The sequence below is a fragment of the Mesoplodon bidens genome (genome assembly GCF_964165515.1).
Source record: "Mesoplodon bidens genome assembly, chromosome: 3".
NCBI lineage: Eukaryota > Metazoa > Chordata > Mammalia > Artiodactyla > Ziphiidae > Mesoplodon > Mesoplodon bidens.
The window spans coordinates 11,006,530-11,028,143 of record NC_138178.1 but is presented as its reverse complement, the minus strand read 5'-3'; the positions used below and the strand labels follow the sequence as shown (position 1 = coordinate 11,028,143).

At 44.5% G+C, this 21,614-nt stretch overlaps 1 protein-coding gene across 4 annotated transcripts in view; it reads right to left on the bottom strand.

Annotated features, from left to right (window-relative positions):
- The window catches only part of PRTFDC1 (phosphoribosyl transferase domain containing 1), a 102,456-nt gene extending 82,064 nt beyond the window's left edge, over positions 1-20,392 (bottom strand). For 3 of the 4 annotated variants that reach the window (XM_081227733.1, XM_081227735.1, XM_081227736.1), the window contains exons 1-3: positions 17,204-17,322; positions 8,828-8,934; positions 2,949-3,132 (exon numbers count right to left, since the gene is read on the bottom strand). In XM_081227733.1, the coding sequence (XP_081083859.1) occupies positions 2,949-3,132; positions 8,828-8,934; positions 17,204-17,251 (339 nt within the window). In that variant the 5' untranslated portion in view covers positions 17,252-17,322. Of the gene's footprint in view, positions 1-2,948; positions 3,133-8,827; positions 8,935-17,203; positions 17,323-19,332; positions 19,399-20,365 lie in introns of those variants that run through there. The other variant, XM_081227734.1, reaches the window with a different exon arrangement.
- Positions 20,393-21,614: the final 1,222 nt, after the last annotated feature.

Below are 21,614 nucleotides of genomic sequence, written 5' to 3'. Positions count from 1 at the left end.
ACACAGGTTATGCTGCAGAAATCAACAACATGATTTTTAAACTTATATGGAAACACAAATAACTAGAATAGCTAAAACAGTTATGAAGAAGAACAAAGTTGGAGGACACACACTACTTGATTTCCAGACTTCTGTACAGATAGAGTAATCAAAACAGTGTGGTATTAACCAAAGAATAAGCGCGTAGATGAACAGAACTGAACAGAGTGCTCAGAAATAGACCCATGCATATACAGTCAATTGATTTTCAGTCAAAGATCAAAGGCAATTCAATGGAAAAGAACAGTCTTTTCGTCAAATGATCTTGGAACAAGTGGACATTCACTTGCCAAAAAAAAAAAAAAAAAGAAACCTTGATCCATACCATATTAATAAGTTAACACAACATGGATCATACACCTAGATCTAAATTTAAAACTAGGAAACTTTGTGAAGAAAATAGAGAATAAAATCTTCATGACCTTGAATTAAGCAAAGATTACTCAATGAAAGGATGCTCAACATCATTATTCACTGGGGAAATGCAAATTAAAACCACAGTGAGATACTATCAGCTGGCTGAATGGGTAAAAAACAGAGAAAATAAAGAAATCCTGACAATACCTAGTGTTGCCAAAAATGTGAAGCAACTGGAACTCTCATACACACTGGTGGGGATGCAAAATTATTCAATCACTTTGGAAAACAGTTTGGCAGTTTCTTATGTATACTCCCCGTATGACCTAGGAATCTCAAGACAAATTTACTCAAGAGAAACAAAGACATAAGTACATACAAAAACATGCAGGTGAATATTTATAGCAGCCTTATTCATAATCACCCCAAAAAGGGAACAAACCAAATATCCTTCAGCTGATGAATGATTTTAAAACTGGCATATCCATACAATGAAATCCTACTTGACAATAAGAAATGAACCACTGGGACATGTAACAATATGGATGAAATCAAATGAATGATGCTAAGCTTTACAGATTTACTAAGGCCACATGATATTTGATTACATTATATGACATTCTGCAAAGAGCAAAACTCTAGGGACAGAAAATATATCAGTGGTTGCCAGAGCCTGGGGCCTGGGGAAAGGATTAACTACCAAGGGATACAAGGGCATTTTTTGTGGTAAGGGCTGTTCTATGTCTTGATCGTGGTGACTTACATGACTGTATGCATTTGTCAAAACTCACAGAACTGCAAACTAAAAGAGGTCAATTCTATTGCACATAAATTATGCTTCAATAAACCTCTCTTTAATTTTTTAAAGATTTTTTTTAAAAAGCTGTTTGCTGGGGAAAAATACAGTAAGAATCAGAGTCAAATAAAAAAGAAAAAAATGTCTTCTAAGAAGGAAGCACAGGGCTTCCCTGGTGGCGCAGTGGTTGAGAGTCCACCTGCCGATGCAGGGGACACGGGTTCGTGCCCTGGTCCGGGAAGATCCCACATGCCGTGGAGCGGCTGGGCCGGTGAGCCATGGCCGCTGAGCCTGCGTGTCCGGAGCCTGTGCTCCGCAGTGGGAGAGGCCACAACAGTGAGAGGCCCGCGTACAGCAAAAAAAAAAAAAAAAGAAGGAAGCACAGCTACTTAAATCAGGATGAAAGACACCTCAAGAGAGAAAAGATTTTTAAGAGAAGATGAAACCAATAAATTAGGCTTAAGATGTCTGCAAAAACAAACAAACAAACAAAAAACAAAAAGAAAAAAACCCCAGCTTCATCCTGCCCTGAGAGGTCATCAGGAAAATACAGTATCTTAAGAAATAAGAACTAATTTGCCAGATACTCAAAAGCTGAGGCAACTGAGTCAAAGAAAGAGAATGGTAGGCAGAATTCTAAGATGCCCTCCCATCCCTATCCCCCGTGTACACACCTTTTGTGTATAATCTCCTCCGCTTACGTGTGGGTGTGACTTGTAGACATAATAGGAATTCACTCCCATGTTTAGGCGATTAGTCAATCGACTCTGAGTTCATAAAAAAGAATTTATCTGGGTCCCCTGGTGGCGCAGTGGTTAAGAATCCGCCTGCCAATGCAGGGGACACGGGTTCGAGCCCTGGTCTGGGAAGATTCCACGTGCCGCGGAGCAACTTAGCCCGTGCGCCACAACTACTGAGCCTGCGCTCTAGAGCCCGTGAGCCACAACTACTGACACAGCGTGCCTTAGAGCCTGTGCTCTGCAACGAGAAGCCACTGCAATGAGAAGCCCGCACACTGCAATGAAGAGTAGCCGCCACTCGCCACAACTAGAGAAAGCCCGTGCACAGCAACAAAGACCCAGTGCAGCCATAAATAAATAAATAAATAAATAAATAGTTTATTTATTTATTTATTATTTATTTTCTTTAAAGCATCACAAAAGGCAACAGCATAGAGAAAAGAGGGGAAGGCTAAGGGCAGATGTCTTTGGAGAATAATCTCTCTCAATTCCATCCAGTGGTGGCTAAGGAAACCCAGCACAGACTGGGGGAGGTTCCCTGGTCCTGTCTCATTGCTCTTGATGACTCACTGTCCCTACAGGTTTTACTTCTCTACCTCCGGGTCCTGACTGCAGTCACCCAAGTACTAACACTCCTCTCTGGGCGGGGGGACACCTTCCCACGGGTCTCCAGGGCCAACAGTGGACATCCAGAGCAGAAACACGTCTGTATTCACTGGACTTCCTTAACACTCATTCTTAACACGGTCATCGGTGAGACTAGGCACCAGGAAATAACCACTCAACTTTATAACCATAAAAAAGCACGAATCATTCCTGAACCATCTTTCCCTGTATGGGAAATATAATAGGAGGGTTCCCCCTGCCCCAAGAATATGATCTGAATTACAGGTTGTAGTATCTTGCAAATTAAAATAAAATACATGCTTCATCTTCATAATATTATTAGTTCGTTGATTTATAGCACTGCTCATTCTGAACATCATAGAATGAAAATGGAGTAAATCATAACTTACCTTGTAACTCTTCAGTCTGATGAAATCAACCTTCATAGAGACAAATCTATCGGAATTTCGACTGATGTTCTTAAGGTGCTCTACCAGATCTGCACAGAACTTGTAGCCTCCTTTAAGTACACATAGGACCATAATGTCACAGTATCCTATGTCTTTCATAATATCCTTAGCCAGCCGTTCAATTCTGAAAGAAGGGATTAAAAGATATATTAAAGCATGACTACTTCTGAGCATTTTTGTTCCTTTCCCAAAAAATGCATGATGTACTCTACATATTAGATTACGCAGGAGAATGTGGAGAAGGGCTTGGGAGACAGAAGCTTACAGATAAGAAGCTTTGTTAAAGTTGGACAAAGACAAAGTGCTCAAAACATACTTCTGATATAACCACATCGTCAATCCTACATTGTTGCTCCTCCGCATCACAAAAAATGATTAAGGTGTAAAATATGATGTCAAAGATCACGAAGGCTATTATTGGATCACTACAGAGCCTAGTTGTCAGCTTTAACGAGGCTATGATGGTATGTGGTGATATTACGTTCCCTTTAAAGCAGAGAAGAAGGAAATGGAGAATGACTCACCCACCTGACCACGTTAGATGAGACTGGAGGAAAAGTCAAGACCATAATAACTATCGAAAGAATAATATTAGACTTATATTAGATGAAGATAACACGTTACCTCTATGAGAGGTGCTCCGGACAATCTCAGTGGACACCATCTCCACAGATCACAGTTTGAATGGTGTCTCCTGAAGTTCTACCATGATGCAGCCTTCGGCTGGCATCCCACACCTAATGTGGAACTGTCACTGTATTTTTTCTCATTGTTTCTTATGTATAAGTCCATTGCCCATACACCCATACAACAGTAAAACCTTGAATGGAGGTAGGATCTAAGGTGCACACTTTTTAAAATATTCCCACTGGCACCTCAAACTGAATTAGATTTAAAACAGATGAAGTGAATGATGTGAAAAAAAATATTATATCATATATGTTCTAAATGTATAATATATATACTTTATGTATTTTTATAGGTTTTTTATTTGTGTGTGTATATGTGCATACATATACATATAAAATGACAACCACGGTTTCAGGTAATGTGTCTCAAAATATGATCAACAAAACATGTACATCAGCATGCCAAATATTCCTTTTTTAAAGATTTTTTTTGATGTGGACCATTTTTAAAGTCTTTATTGAATTCGTTACAATACTGCTTCTGTTTTATGTTTTGGGTTTTTTGGCCCTGAGGCATGTGGAACATTAGCTCCCCAACCAGGGATCGAACCTGAACCCCCTGCACTGGAAGGTGAAGTCTTAACCACTGGACCGCCAGGAAGTCCCCAGCATGCCAGATATTCTATAAAAAGGGACACTTGTTTCCAGCATGATGCAGTGAGGAGGTCAACACATCCTCTTCACAAAAAGAAGGTAGAAAGTTGGACAAAACTGTCAAAAGCAACCATTTCAGCACTCTGGAAATCAACCAAAGGCATGCACCAAACTGAGAATCATTTATTCATGAAAACACTGAACACTGGCTAGAAACAGCACAGATCTGTGGTATTCTTGTCTGAGAATGGTCCCCTCTCCCTGGCCCCCAATCTGCTCTACTGTTCAACCAGGTAGTCAAGCAGGGTGGGGCACTGCTCACCCAATGGGGAGCACCGTCAGTTAACACGGCCATCTTGGTAGCATGAGAACAGGGAGGGCCAGGGGCCCCGTTATCCTAAAGTTGCAGTCCTGTTTGAGCAACTACCTGGCAGACTAGTCACAGATTTAATAGAGAGTTCTGTGAGGTTACAGTCACGGGAGAGGGGCACATAATAAACTCTCCACATATCCCAAGTTGACCAGAAGCTGTGCATATGCACTGCAGACACTAGTGTGGGCTCAGGCCACCACACATCCCTGGATGGTGGAGCCTGTAAACCCGTGCGGCAGAGACACAGGAAAGCTCAGTGGAAAGTAAAAGCCAGGGAAGGCTTGACAAAGGCTGGAAATCTGAATATGCTTGCCAGGCTCCCACACACATTCATCAGCAAAGAGTGGAGGCCTCCCTGGCTCAAGGTGTTTGAGTACAATCTCTACCCAATCTTAGGCTGAAGATTAAGCTGTTCAGACACAAGCATGAACTCTGGTGAGAAAAACTTAAAAGGAAAAACAAGAAAAATAAACTGCACATCATCAGAGGCTACACACTGTGGGGGAGACAGTTTTCACAGACTGGCAGACAAAAAAAGAAACAAAGAACAAGGACAGGGGCTTCCCTGGTGGCGCAGCAGTTAAGAATCCGCCTGCCAATGCCGGGGACACGGGTTCGAACCCTGGTCCGGGAAGATCCCACATGCCATGGAGCAACTAAGCCCGTGCGCCACAACTACTGAGCCCACTTGCCACAACTACTGAAGCCCGCATGCCTAGAGCCCGTGCTCTGCAACAAGAGAAGCCACCGCAATGAGAAGCCCGCGCACCGCAACAAAGAATAGCCCCTGCTCGCCTCCACTAGAGAAAGCCCGCGCACAGCAACGAAGACCCAACACAGCCAGAAATAAATAAATATATAAATAAACTTATTTTTTAAAAAAAGAAGGGCAATGAATAGGAAATAGTTACAAATATGGTAGAGATTAAGCCAAGTATATCAATCATCATCACTTTAAACGTGAATTGTCAAAATACACCAATTAAAGGCAGAGACTGTCAGAGTGGATCAAAAAAACACCCTAGGGCTTCCCTGGTGGCGCAGTGGTTGACAGACCGCCTGCCGATGCAGGGGACATGGGTTCGTGCCCCGGTCTGGGAAGATCCCACATGCTGTGGAGCGGCTGGGCCCGTGAGCCATGGCCGCTGAGCCTGTGCGTCTGGAGCCTGTGCTCCACAACGGGAGAGGCCATAACAGTGAGAGGCCCGCATACTGCAAAAAAAAAAAAAACACCCTAATATATGTTGTCCACAAGAAATCCATTTTAAATATAAAGACACAGATAGATTAAAGGGGTTGAGAAAGATGTACCATGCTAACATAATCAAAAGAAAGCTGGAGTAGCTGTATCAATTAGAGACAAAACAGACCTCAGAGCAAAGAAATTGTCAGGAATAAAGACTGACGTTAGTGTATTAAAAAGAGGTCAATTCTCCAGGAAGACGTAACAGTCCTTCATGCGTCTGCACCCAACAACAGAGTATCAAAAAACTTATAGAACTGTAAGAAGTAGATGAATCCACTATTGCAGTTAGAGACTTCAACACCCCTCTCTCAGTACTTGACAGATCCAACAAGGCAGAAAACCAGTAAGGATACAGTTGAAAGGAACAGTACCATATACCAACTGGACCTGGCTGACATTTGTAGAATGCTTCACCCAACATTCTCCTTAAAAGATATCAATAATAAAATGAAAAGACAAGCCACATACTAGTGGGAAATATTTGCAAATCATATGTCTGATAAAGGACTTGTGTCCAGAATATATAAAGAACTCTTACAACTCAATAAGGAGAGAAACAACCCAACTGCAAAATTAGCAAAAGACTTAAATAGGCATCTGTCCAAAGAAGATGTATGAGTACCTAACAAGCACACTAATCATTAGGAAAATGCAAATTTAAACCACAATGAAATACCTTTATATATCCACTAGAATGGCTATAATTAAAAGGACAAACAATACTCAATGTTGGCAAGTATGTGGAGACACTGGAACCCTCAAACACTGCTGGTGGGAAATGTAAGATGGTGGAGCCACTTTGGAAAACAACTGGCAGTTTCTTAAACTTACCATGAAACTCAGAATTCCTCTCCAAGAGAAATGAAAAGATATGCCTACACAAAGACTTATATGTGAATGTTCAGGGAAGCATTATTCACAATAGCCCAAAACTAGAAATCTAAACGTCCATCAACTGATGAATCAATAATCAGATATTGTATGATTTAATTTATATGAAGTGCTCAGAAAAGACAAATTTATAGAGAAAGAAATCAGATTAGTGATTGCCTGATGGTGGGGGTAGGAGCAGAAACTGACAACAAACTTTTGGTGATGATAGAAATATTGTAAAACGATGGTGGTGATGGTTGCCTAACCATAAAAATGCACCAAAAATCATTGAGTCATTTACCTACAATGGGTGAGTTTTGTAGTATGTAAATTATATCTTAATAAATTCATTTTAAAGGTGGGAAAGGGCATACTTGGGATGCCACTCCAGACCACTGAATCAGAATTTCTAGACATAAAGTTTAAGATTATGCATTTTTACAAGTTCACTGGGTAAGTCTCCTGTAGAGGGAACTGGTACCCTTACCAGGATTCAATCGTGTACTAAATCAGGATGCAATTAACTTAAGTCATACATTAATTTTCAGATCAGAAAAGCAGGAATTTGTTTAAACCAGGGGTTCCCAAACTCGTGTGAAGAGAAAACGCTTCTGAGAGTTATTAAGAAGTGAATTGAGTACAAAGACACCCACTACACAAAAAAGGTGCTTTAACTGCTAAAGTCAAGCAGATTTCTTCCCTACCCCTCCCTTTTTCTTTGCAGGAATCTGTATCTTTAATATGAATTGCCAACACGGAGGTTTATCAAGTTGGGAGACGCCAAATTTCTTACATTTATTTCATCACAGAACCTTTTTTCCCTTCAAGGATCAAAACTTGTATACCATGGAAGGCCACCTGAGGCTGTGAGAAACCACAAACTAGACCTTATTTTAATAATAAACTATAGTTTGAAAGAATACACAATGTGCAGATCTTATCCAATGGAAAATCTTAGAATGTGAGTGAGAGAATGACATTTCCTTTTGCTTACAGACAGGCACTGATGGAAAGATAATATCCTGGGAATAGTGACCATCCAGTGCTTTTCAAACTTTCCTTTGGCTGAGGATCTATTTTACAAGTTAAATTTTAACTCAGAAGAATATAAAAAAATAGAGGCAGGAATACAACGGCTAAAGGAAAAGGGTAGAGCGGGGAGCCCGAAGTCTCAGTTTCTCCTGCTTCTCAGAGCCTCTCCTGCCCCAATTTCTGAGTCTGAAATCCAGGAAGCTTGCTTTTCATATAAATGTGAAGGCTTAAGTACTTGATCTCTGTACAAGAAATCAGAGGTCCATGGAAAGGCAAGCATCAGGGCATTAAGGAAGCTTTGTTAAAGGGATAGGACCTATCTGTCCTGAAGCCTGTGGTAGGCTGAACTGGAGGGGGCTCTCTGAAAACCAAAAAACAAGTGAGGGTGACTTAGGGGCTTAGAACAGGAGAGAAAATGTTGGCTTTCGAAAAGCCAGTCGGCTAGGAAGGAGCCAGAGGATATCTATGTCGACGGGTCCAAAAGAACTAGAAACACTACTTGAGAAACAGTTCTGTGCTGCTATTTTTAAGCTGCAAATATTGCTATTTCTAAAACATCACCACTGAAAACGTAATTGTGCACAGACTGACCGACCTGTGAGAAAAGACTTATTTGAGATAAATACAAGTCGCAGGAAAAGCCTTCAGGGGTGTGGCCCGTGAAAGCAAAGGTCACCTCTTAACTGTCCCTGGTTAAGAGTCTGTGAAAAACGTGAGACAAACACTTTCCCAACCCTCATTTTCATCAGTTTGTACAGGACATTGTTATTTTGAGGCTGTTACGTGTGATGTAACACCTTCCGTATGCATGGCCTTCTCACCATTTCCCTTGCACAAATATCCCAGGAAATAGTTCATGTAAAGCACAGATTTATTTTATTCCACATTCTCTGTAGTATAAAAGTTCTGTGTACCATTATATAGAAGAGACTCCGGGGTAGGGTCCCCAAGTGTACCGTCTGATTCACACAAGAGAGGGCTAGACAAAACTTACACGGCAAAGACCACTCACCTGTCCACAACAATGCCGTGAGGGATGAGGACAGAGTCCAAATCTCCGTAATAGTGCTGTGGGTACGTGAACAAATTCAAGTCGTAGCCTGGCCAGTCGTCCATAATCTGTAAATCAAATTATCTTGGTTACAATATTTTTCATTGGAAATTTATTTTAAGAAACATAAATAAACAAGAGCATCCTTTGAAAAAAAGAATAATATTGAAAACAGACTAGGTCTGATAATCCATATGGCATTAAATTATATTTCATAGGACTTCCCTGGTGGTCCAGCAGTTAAGACTCCACGCTCCCAACACAGGGGACCTGGGTTCGATCCCTGGTCAGGGAACTAGTTCCCGCAAGCCGCAACTAAGACCTGGTACAGTCAAATAAATTTTTTTTAAAAGTTATATTCTGTCAACCTACGAGAAGCCAGGTGGGACAAGGTAATTTGTTTCACGTAACCTGACGAAGGACCTACTGAAGTGAACAGGGAACTCCATTTCTGACTTTTGGCGTCACAAGATAAAATACCAATTTAATGCCATACAGCTAACCTGATAGCATTGTTTGTAAGAGTGCACATATGTAAATATACAATTTATATCTAAATTACAAATACTATCACGAATATATTATAAGTAAAATTATGTTTGTAATTACAGGCACACCTTTTATTGCGCTTTGCAGATAGTATGCTTTTTACAAATTGAAGGTTTATGGCAACCTTGTGTTGTCAGATGATGCTCAGCATTTTTTAGGAATAAAGTATTTTTAAATTAAGGTATGTACATTGTTTTTTTAGACAATGCTATTGTACACTTAATAGACCATGGTATAGTGTAAACATAACTTTTATATGCACTGGGAAACCAAAATAATTTGTGACTCATTATTGTGATATTTGCTTTATTTTGGTGGCCTGGAGCCGAACCCACCGTACCTCCAAGGTCTGGCTGTCTACTGATAGAGACAGGCTCATCCCACCTTAGTACAATATATTATTATATATACTACTACATGTCTGTGCACTGTGATCGCCTCATCTGCCTGGGAAAGGTTACTTACTAAAAGTACATGTGTCCTGGGATTATCGTGGACCCAAACTTCTGAGTGGTCGGGTCATTACAGTAAAGACTGCAAAAGGCTGTGCTATGGTGGAAACCTAAGTCAGTCCTGTTGGGAGCTGACTGTTCCAGAAAATTGGTATATTCAGAGAGCGGACAGACTCCTAGCAAGTCTTCCTCTTGCTTAGGACTGGATGTGCAAGTCTGATGGTTAGACAGCAAAGAGGCAGGGGAGGAAATGACGGTGAAGACCAAGTTACGTTTACTCTCAGGTCCTCCAGAAAGGCTGTGACACGGAGGTGTTAGACACTCGAGACAAGCCATAGCTGAATGGGCTCTGGATTTCTGGTTACTCCCGTACACTTCCACCAGACTCCTCCATGCAGCTGTAAGCTTCCGGGGCCTTTCATAATGCAGACCTATCCTCATTTCCCAGCCCAGTTGCCTATAGCAGCCCTTCCTGCCCTCAGATTGGTCTCCAGTCAAATCAGGATCCTTCCCAGCTCTGTGTTCTGCTCGTTTGTCTTGCACCTATGCCCTCTCCCTCTCTGTCCCCCCTACCTCTGCATCCCAAACTCAGCGTCTTCCACAGAAGCTCAGGTCAGGCCCCAGTTCTTTCTGGAGGCCTTGCTGACTGTTCCTGCTCTGATCACGGCTCCCAAACTCCTGGTGCCCCTCAGAGCTCGGTGTGTTCCCACTGCTTGTGACATATGTACGTCTGCATGTGTGTTTTGTCTTGTCTCCTCCCACTGGAATGTTAGCTCCTTTTGGTAGAGACTTTGTCTATCTCATTCATTGTTGAAACGCCAGTGCTCAGAACCCTGACCTGGAATATGGTAGGAGCTCAAAAATGTTAAGTGAGTGAATAAATGACACAGTCTACATCCACACGTTACCAAACCCTCAGTTTATCTCCTTGTGATAAAGAGCACCACCGTTCATGGCTCTAGAAATTCCTATCTGCCGTTGGCCGACTGACAGTCAAATGATGTGTCATCTGCGTTTTTGAAGAGCATCACATCTGCTCTGCCTTGACCAGCAAATCAGCTGGTGGCAACTGTTGAATCCGCAGAGTAACTCTGGCTTCTACCCTGAGAACTCCTGGGGTCTGCGGTCACCATCAACACCACAACGGCTGGTCAGAGCCTGAACCGCCAGCTGAACATGAGGAGATTCCAGAAGATGCACTGGCAGACCACGACAAAGACCAGACAAGAAGCCTGACCAGCACCAGGCCCCAGGGAGATCACCCAAGGGCACAGCACTTTCTGGCTCCCCTGCCAGACCACACACACTACCCACCCTACCTCTCGCAGCCCTCCCAGAGGTAGCGGCATGAACTAGTGGCCACTCCTCCCACCACGTAAATCCTGTAGTACCCCCTGCCTGGCTGAATCTCAGAGACCATTCTCTAGTCCATGTTCTAGGGCTCAGCTCTGACACTTACTATGATGTTAGGAAAATTACACCTGAGACTCATTTCCCCCTCCTTTAAATAAGACACAATAAAACCCACAGACAGGGTTGTTTTGAGGATAAAAAGATAGAGCAGATAATGTACTTAGAGTTCCTAGCACATCTCCAGGTATATAATAAATGCTTAATAAATGATGCCCCCAAAAAGAAAAGAATGATAAAATGACAAAACAAACCTACATATAAAAACTGTACTGGTTATCTGTAGCTCAGAGGCAGCACGGAGTAATGATTAAGAGCATGGATTAGAAGTCTAACACACCCGGGGGTGAATTTACTAGCTGTTGGACCTTGGGCATTTTAACCTCTCTGGGTCACAGTGTTTTCATCTATAAAATGGAGCCGATGACTACCTCATATGGCTATTTCAAGGATTAAAGAAGATAGATAATGGATATAAAACTCTTACATCAGTATCTGGTCTACAGAACGCTGCAGTAAATGTTAACCAGTTAGATGTACTGAAACATCAATAGTTTACTTACAAATTACATGTGTTAATTAATTTAAAGAAGTGCTTTAAACCTATCTGCCAAAGTCTTATTACCCTAGTTAAAGCTGTAAATTTCAAAGTAGAAGAAACGTGTTTCTCTAAAACTATCCTATAAGCCAAACCAGACTATTTCCCAATGAGTCTGAAATAGTGAGTTTTCACTGTAGAGATAAAAGACAATTAGAAATGAGGGAACCACTGGTTTATCCTTAATAGTGCATACAAATTGCATTGTAAATGTGTCCTAGACCTGAAGGAATGGAGGCTGCTAGGAACTGCAGATAATTATGTTATTCATCTGCTTTTTGAAAAATCAAAACAAGAAGTCTTTAAATAGTTTCAGTATCACGATAATATGCTCTAAGTTTATTCAGAACAATGCCTTCTCTGTTCAAAGACGCAAAATATGGCCAAGCTGGGGAAGTGACAAACACACTGAGCCATTTTATACCACATCCAAACCCCGGAACTCCTTCGGACTCTCTTTTCCCCATTGGAAGATATACTGAAGACCTTCTTTCTAAGTCATCAGAAATAAATTTTTTGCTTAGAATATTTCTTGCCTTATTTTTCAAGTTGTATCCCCTAGGCAGAAAAATAGTTCGGAAACACATACAAAAAGCTAATTTGGGGGGACTTCCCTGGTGGCGCAGCAGTTAAGAATCTGCCTGCCAATGCAGGAAACATGGGTTCGAGCCCTGGTCCAGGGAGATCCCACGTGCCGCGGAGCAACTAAGCCTGTGCACCACAACTAGTGAGCCTGTGCTCTAGAGCCCGCGAGCCACAACTACTGAGCCCACGTGCCACAACTACTGAAGCCTGCACGCCTAGATCCCATGCTCCTCAATGAGAGAAGCCACCGCAATGAGAAGCCTGCGCACCCCAACAAAGGGTAGCCCCCGCTCGCCACAACTAGAGAAAGCCCACGCGCAGCAACGAAGACCCAAAGCAACCAAAAAAATTTTTTAAATTTTTTAAAAAGTATTTGCATCAACATCTTAAAAAAAAAAAAAAAAAGCTAACCTCAGCTCCTCTCTGCTGCTAAGCCCCAAAGCCTGGGCCCTACTCTCTCCTTCAGGCAGTGACCATGGCGGCCGCCAATTTCAGGTTCACATCCACCCGTCCACTGTTAGAGAGGAAGGGAGTCTTGTCCCACAGCTCCGCTTCTGGGAATCCCAGACAAGAACGTCAACTGGCCCAGCTGGGGTCACTGGTCCAGCCCCAGAGCCAGGGAAGGGGGTGCACTGTGAGGGATGCCTCAGAGCCACACGTTGAGAAACTGAGTCGAAGCTGTGTCCTCAAAGAAGGGTCCCAGGTTCTGCTTCATTCCCAGGGGAATGAAGGGGGGGTCTCCACAGACCAAATAACACCCTGTATCCTGCAGGCCTTCCTCTTCTGTGGGGGGTTCTGTACCGAGAAGGGGAAACTCATCACATCTAGTAAAGACGTTTCCATGGGGGGAGGGGGAGGGAGATGCCATAACAGAAGCACAATCATTTCAGATTTTCTCTTCTCCTTACTCCTACCAAACTCACATGTGTAGGCACTAACTATGCTTCTTTGATAATGGTTCTGTAAAAGTAAACCATATCTAATAACCTGATCCCCAAAGACCAGAGAGGTAGAGAAATCTTTTCTCTCCCTGAGAAGCAACAAAGATATACCAACTGAGGTGTGTGTGTGCAGCTGGTAGGGGGGACACTGGCAGCCAGTCTACCCTGAGCAAAGTTTCCGAACTCAGGGTCTACACCTCCAATTTGGTAATTAGCACTTGCTCCCATTTACTTTTAATAATCTACTAATGTCCTACCTCCCCGAGTATGCTGAAAGCCATTTGTAGGCAAGAGCCATCTTCAGTCTCTTCATTTTCCCTTCTCTTGCACGAACTGTATTTCTCGTTTTAGGCTCAAGTCATCTGGCTCTATGTCCCCTGCCATGTTTATCACCAAGTTTCTACCAACTCAGACTTCTCTTCTCCACCTCATTTCTGGACACTCCAATACACGCCTTGATGATCCTTCTAGCTACTCCATCTTGTAGTAACTTCACCTACCTTAGCTCAAACGACTTCGCCTCTAGTCCACCTTAGCCATATCCTGTCCGTCACAGCAGCCTCCCCAACTTTGACATTCTTCTCCAGAAGCACAGCTTCCCATGTAGCACAGTGCTAGAAAGCTGGCTTCAACTCCTGCTTCTGCCATTTGCTAATCATGTGACCTGGGCGATTGCTTATCATTGCCTCAGTTTCCTCCTCTGTAAAATGGGGATTATAATATCCCTACCTCAAAGATTTGTGAGGATTAAATGAATCATACAGGAAAACCACATAGTAAGTGCTCAATAAATGCTTGCCATTACTACCTGCCCCCTTATCCACTGGTACTAAAATTTCCCTTTGATTTTTTCCAACCCATCCTTGAGCACTCTCTGCTTTCCCAGTATATCTACCCTCCTGAGCTTTCCTTTTCCTCTAGACCCTTCCATCAGCACTTTGAATTCATTCTGCATTTCCCTTGCCTGCCCATATCCAACTTGATATTAATGTAATTAATTCTACTGGAGAGAATGACATAAATGCAGGGATGATCTCCATTATACCTTGGTTATTCCCAACCTTGGTGGACCCTCTCACTACCTTCCTGCATCTTTCACCAAATTACCTTGCTTTTGAGAAAGCTTCTTTTAGCAGTGATAGATCGGGCTACTTACTGTTCCATCATTTGCTTTTTAGACTTTAACAATCTACCGTTCCTATTAGTCATATCGACTGACCTCATTCATTTTTAAGACTATCTATTATTAGATACTAGTACTATATTTTAACCGTTCTACTGATGGAATAGTTGTTTAAAAGATTCTCACTTCTGGGCTTCCCTGGTGGCGCAGTGGTTGAGAGTCCGCCTGCTGATGCAGGGGATACGGGTTCGTGCGCGGTCCGGGAAGATCCCACATGCCGCGGAGCGGCTGGGCCCGTGAGCCATGGCCGCTGAGCCTGCGCGTCCGGAGCCTGTGCTCTGCAACGGGAGAGGCCACAACAGTGAGAGGCCCGCGTACCATAAAAAAAAAAAAAAAAAAAAAAAGATTCTCACTTCCGATGGCTTCGTCTTTTCTATCTCGATGCCACTTGCTCTTCCTGAGGCATCTGCCCCTCCTGCTGACCTCTTATCCTCACCTCCACAAAACTCTGTCCCCTAGGCACCTACCACCCCGTCTGCTCTCTCCTACTTTGCTACTCATTCTTGGTCTCCTTATCTGGCTTCTCCCAGACACTCGGCCTGTTACATTTGGGGCTTTCTACCCTTAACAATAGTTTCACATTTCTTCTCCATGTTCAATTGGGCATCCCTATCCACTGCCAAGCATCAGATATTTTTCTATTTGCTGACAATTTCCAAATCTAACCAATCACCTTCCTGAATTCCAAACAGGAGTTTCAAATTGCCTCCGGTGCATACTGACCCATAGGCTTTACAGGCACTAGAGACTCAACTTGTCCAGAACTGAACTTAGTGATGTCCCCTTTTACATGTTCATCCCCCTCCAACTCACCCCAAATCTAGGCCTGACCATCCTCTCCATGGAAACTGGAATGACCTTTTTTTTTTTTTTTAAAGCATAAACTGGATGTCATGATTCCTTCTCAGAATGTAATGATTTCTTTGCCCTTGGCAGGTGCTGTCTTGAAGACCCTTCTTCAGAGTCTTCACGTGGCTACCTCCTGCTTAGCCTTCAGGTCTCGGCTCTGATGTCACGGAGGGGCTGCTCTGCCTGAGCTAAAGCAGCATCCCCAGGCCTCCGCCAACCACTCTCTATCTCACTGCTCTTGTCTTTTCACTGCACATATCACTCTCTGAAAGTATCTTCTTTGTGTATTTGCTTTCTTACTGCTTGCCTGTGTTCTGCTCTAGAATGTAAGCTCCACCAACACAGGGCTTTTTGTTTCCCCAGAGCCTAGAACACGGTCTGGAACACAGCAAGACAGTCAACATGAGCGGAATGAATAAATAAATGAACTCCTCCTTTAAGAAGGAAAGGCCCAGCTTTGAAATTAATACTGGGCAAGACGGTTCAACCTGAACAGATCGGTTAGGCTGTGAGGTGTTTCCTAGCATAACGTTCCTACTTCTGTAGTCTCTTCCCGGTCACACACAGATTATCTGGGCATTACAGGCTGATCCCTGAACAAAGACTCTTAATGTAGCAAGTTAGCCCACACCGCACCCGCAGGTCACTTTAAACCTGCCGCGTTAAAACTACCACCCTTCGGGCTTCCCTGGTGGCGCAGTGGTTAAGAATCTGCCTGCCAAGGCAGGGGACACGGGTTCGAGCCCTGATCTGGGAGGATCCCACGTGCCGCGCAGCAGCTGGGCCCGTGAGCCACAATTACTGAGCATGCGCGTCTGGAGCCTGTGCTCCTCAACAAAAGAGACCGTGATAGTGAGAGGCCCACGCACCGCAATGAAGAGTGGCTCCCGCTTGCCACAACTAGAGAAAGCTCTCACAGAGAAACGAAGACCCAACACAGCCATAAATAAATAAATAATTTTAAAAACCAAAAAACTACCACCTTTCATAGAGACCATTCTAAACCAAGCCGAAGCCGGCGGCCATTCCAGGACACCGAGCGATGGGTACCCACCGGGCACTGGCTGACTTCGAGGGATCCCCAGGGATAAAGAGGCTCTGGCCTGGGACCCCATCCTCCCCCACCTTCTCATTCGGACACACTACTAGCTACTCTGTACACACCCTCTAGTTGGCTCAGCGGGCCCAGCGTGCTGTTTCCCTTCTGCCGAACCGGAGGCTCGCTCGACGGCGCTAGCGTGTCCCGAGCTCGCGCAGGGGCCCCACAGAAAGAGCCCTCGTCCGGGTTTCCAAGCTCAAGCTCCGTCCACTAGAGCTCCTTTACTTCCTGGCTGCCCCGGAGCGACCTCAGTACCCTTTCTGAAAACAGCACGTGAAGCCCGCGCTGGAGGAGTCAGGAGGGAGCGCGAGACGAAGGAAGCCCACAAGACCGGCCCGCGGGGGTCCTCGCAGGCCCGCCCGGCGCCCGGGGGTGACTCCCGGTGGCCAGCGAGAGTGAGGAGCCGGCGCCACCCAGACTTAACGCGGGAGTAGCGGATTCCTGGTGGGGGAGCGGGGGGGACACTGAGGACACGGGGTGAAGGGATGTTAAGCGCGGGGTCAGACTGGGGGAGGGGGAGGATGGAAGCGATCCCGTCGGGAGGGAAGAACAAAGCCGTGGCCCGCTCTCTCCCGAATGCATTTCGAGCTTTTAACCTAAAAGGCGGGGGTGCCAACAAGGGAGGGGCGGGGAGCGCGCGACTCGGCCCCGAAACCGGAGTTTGCATTTACCACGACGCCTCGCCCGTAGTCTGGCGCCTCCTCACGGCTCCCGGCCATGTTTCTCCGGGGTAGGCGGCAAGGAAAGAAGCGCGCGGGAAGAAGCCGGGACGGTGACGGGCCGGGAGAGGGTGGGGGGAGGGCGTGGGAGGGGGCCTGCCCCGGGCCGCCGGGCGACCAAGCTGCGGCGCGCCGACGACCCCACGCCTGGCGCGGCTCCAGCGCCTCGGCCCGCGCCCCCAACCCGGGCGGCTCCTCGGGCGCGGGGCGGGGAGCTGGGGCCGGGGGCGGGGGCGCGGGGCGCAGCTGCGGAGCGGCGTCTTCTCCACCTGAGCGCCGTCCCCCGGGCGTCCGCGCGGGTCCCCCTGCGGCCACCGCCCGTCTGCGAGCCCCCAGCCCGAGCCCCGCGGGGACCCGCGAGACCCGGGCTGCCCGTGGCTCGGTTTTTACAGGAACATAAGGCGTGCCCAGTTCCCCCGCCTCCCTAGGTCTGTCGTCCCAGCTTTCAGGCTGACAAGGTCCTTGAATCCTTCCTGCTTTTAGGCGCTGTTTATCCCAAGTAAATCCGCGAAAGAGCCTGCGGTAGAGGATGTTCTCGAAGTACGGCTGTGGGCGAAGCTATGATGTGCTTTTAAAATCCTCGAACTGCCCAGCCAGGAGGAGTTTGAAAGAGCCGTGCGGTGGCTTATCCCTGAACCATGCCCGCAGTTACAGGATGTGGACTGGGAAATAGGGCCTTTCCTTTACCCCTTTCAGGGCGAAAAAAGAGAGAAGTTTTGACACATCATCTACTTTCCCACTTTTGTAGGAACGTATGGTCAGATTTTAACTGTTTCAGGTTGCAGCTTAAAGCCATCGCTCTTCTAAGATTCAGAAGCCTTCTTTTATGAATCTTTTGTTAATTCATCCCCTGATCCCAGCCTTCCCCGGAATGAGGGTCCCGGTTCTTTGTCTGTTCCTCAAGGGCCCTGCTCTCCCTTTATATGCATTCATTGCCCTGGTCTTTTCCCTCCCGCCTCATCCTTTGCAGCCCCGCTCAGGTTTGAAGCCCCGAGCTGAACTCGGGCCCCTCCGAAAGACTATCTTGTTCATCTTCGGGTTCTGGCACAAGGGAGGGAGAGGAATGCTTATTTTGCTTGGTTTGAGGGGAAAATGGTTATCAATCAGTAATGTCACTCTGGGTTGGAAAAATGTTAGTCATTCCGACATGGCCGTGCTCAGCCCTGTTTGTCCTCTCCTAAGTGCCAGCACGTGGAAGGAAGGCAGCCTCGTGGATTGCTGAAATTAGGTGCTGTGCTTGTGGACTGGCTCCCATAAACTGGGTGACAGTGTTTCTTGCACAGGTAAACATTTTCTCTCAGTAAGTGTCAGACGTCCTTGTTTCGGGCCATTTTTATAGTCTGACCTCTTTTCTCAAAGGTGAGGGACCATCTTCTATTTTCATTGTCAAAGACCAGGCCCAGGAAGCATCTTCACAACCAAAGTCATTAAAACTTCCAGAAACTGAAAAGTGGTGATCCAACTTTAGAGTTCCGAAGACTCTTCTGGGGAGGCAGCCACCCGCCTACTCGGTAGGTTTTGGTGGAGAAGCTCTGTGTTCAGACTCAGACATCTGCACCAAGACACTCAGGTGAATGTGATGCAATGGTTCACCAACCATGCCTTAAGGAATCCCACTGTCTTACTACTGCAAAATCAAATTTACCCATAGGAGGCTCAGTGTTGGTACATGGGCCTTAGGGACAAGAAACTTCAAACTAGGTTACAGATGTAGCTGCTCTACTGAAATCAAAAAGCTACTACTGGGCTTCCCTGGTGGCACAGTGGTTGAGAGTCTGCCTGCCGACGCAGGGGACACGGGATCATGCCCCAGTCCGGGAAGATCCCACATGCCGTGGAGCGGCTGGGCCCGTAAGCCATGGCCGCTGAGCCTGCGCTTCCAGAGCCTGTGCTCCGCAACGGAAGAGGCCACAACAGTGAGAGGTCCGCGTACCGCAAAAACAAAAAAAAGCTACTACTGTGTGCCCAGCCCAGGCACTGTGGAAGATGTAAAGGATATGGTAGATAAATCTTTTCTTAGAAAGGCCATTAATTAAATGTAAAATCCAATAGTTTCACAAGAAAAAAAAAAAGTCACTTACTTGAATGACAACAGGAATCTTAAGAATGCACACTCAAGAACATCCCGTAGAGACCCATAGGACATCCTGTGAAGGATACAGAATGACGCACAAATCGTTTTTTAAAATTCAATTCATTTTATTTATTATCTTTTTATATTTTGGTAACATTTTGTGTGATCTAGTTATACTTCTATACTTTGGACAGCATTAATGTAATACAATATACATTTGATATCACAAATAGCATTTGCAAGAACGGATGATACCCAAGAATAACAAATCATTTGTCCAGACTTTACTCTTAATCTTGCATATGAGGACTCAGAGGCAAAAATTCTTTTTAAATCTCAAATTTCTGTTATGTGTCTAGTGCAATGGCTTCAGACCAGGATTCTGATTTTTCTAGCATTAATCCATATGACGTGAGCCACTGAGGCTAAGCCAATTACATCCATCAATATGCCTCAATTTTCTCATCGGTAAGAGGGGCAATACATTTCTGCTCTACTGCATATGAAGATGAGATTAACATGAGCTAACATGCAAGAGAATCCTTTGAAGAGTGCTATAAAACTGTAAGGTGTTATTAATTGGAGATGCTGTGACAATGTGTGACCAAATGTTTATAAAGTTATTTGATGGGAAAATGACAGGGTAATTGCCTTTTTAAGATGGGTGTAGGGTGACCAACCACGGACAGTTATAATCTAGGGACAAGATGGGACTGGTATGAGAATGGATACAGTAGAAAGAGAAAATTATTAAAATAATGGAATTTTCCATAAAAAAGGGTATTTTAGCTCAGATTGTCCATTTTCTGATACTCCCTTGAAGAAGCTGTAAGCATAAAGATGTAGATCTTTACAGAGTTAATAACCAGTAAATATACTTGCATTTTTTTGTCCTTCTCTTAATCCCCTTTTAGTTGGAGGTTCCTGCATTTTCAATTCCGAAACTGTCTAGTACCATTACCATGGTGTAAACACAAATATTTATGTTTACCTGAATTCTCCACCAGGCTAAAGACTTTGCCCTAAAAGTATATACTAACCTTTTGCCAGTTTGGTCAGTTCTTGACCTTTTGCCAATGTTAATCTGTTGTTGAAGGAGTGATTCAGTCTATGTGCTGAGTTGTTCAGAGCCAGTCACTCAGTGACACCAGATTTGAAATCCGGAAGGGCATTTAGTTTTTTGAGTCCTGAAACATGAAAATAAACAAAAAAATGCTCAGCCTGGGAATTGTGTTGAAATCCATAAACATGTGAAACTTAGTGACTCAGATTGTTAGTCACAGAGTAACTGATTAGAGTCTGGATGAAATCCATTGTGAACAAAGGCCAGTAATAATGATGATGATATTTTGCTTTTTCTTAGTGCAGAACAAAACCCTTTACAAATGTTACAAGTACAAAAAAAGAAGTGGCAAGATACTTTCTTCCAGATATTCAGGCTAAGTAAGAATCTTGCTACCTTTCAGGTACTTTTTTTCCCCCTCAACATAAATACAGAAAAAAATATAGTTGCAAATAATTGTAACACACAATAACTTAAGCAAAAGCCTAATTAATATTCAATTAGCATAGCAAGCCCTTTTTCCTGGCTTCTTGTTTGAAGCAGACTGGATCCCATGCGTAGTCTTAGAGTAAAAAAAATAATGGCTCCATAACGGTTCTTACAAAGAAACCCAGGAGCTACATTCAGAATTATGTTTTGCATTATTACACTTTCACTGGTAATTAACCACTGAAGAACAAGGAGGATAAATTTGCCTGTTCTTCTGCAGTAATGTCAGGCATGAGTAGTATCATCAACAGTAAGTGCTGGGCTGCTTCAGAGATATCCTCCCACTATCTCCCCATCTGACCGGAACAGGAATTGGATAGCTTCAGAGTAGAGGAATAATGTGTCCATGTGTTCCTCCAGATCTCAGAGTCCTGGCAGGCGACCTCAACTCTCTTGGCCACCATAAAGCAGTCATTGAAAGGACACAGCTGCAGGAACTAGAGGCTAAGGACTAAATAAATCCATAGTGCTGGAGGCACAAGTCATGTACATGACCCTAACACAATACCTTGTGGTTATGAATGAACGGATTAGCCTCTAATGGTGCAGTGGCAGCTTATGCAAAATTAATTGGTGCCTCAGCCAGTGCCAAGTTTCTAATGGAAAGATGTCCACTTCACACACACACACACACACACACACACACAAAACAAGGAGACCTTAGTTGATGAAAACTTTTGCTGGTGTGGGGAGACTAAGGACCAAGTGGAATGGGAACTGAATGTTCTCTTGGCTGA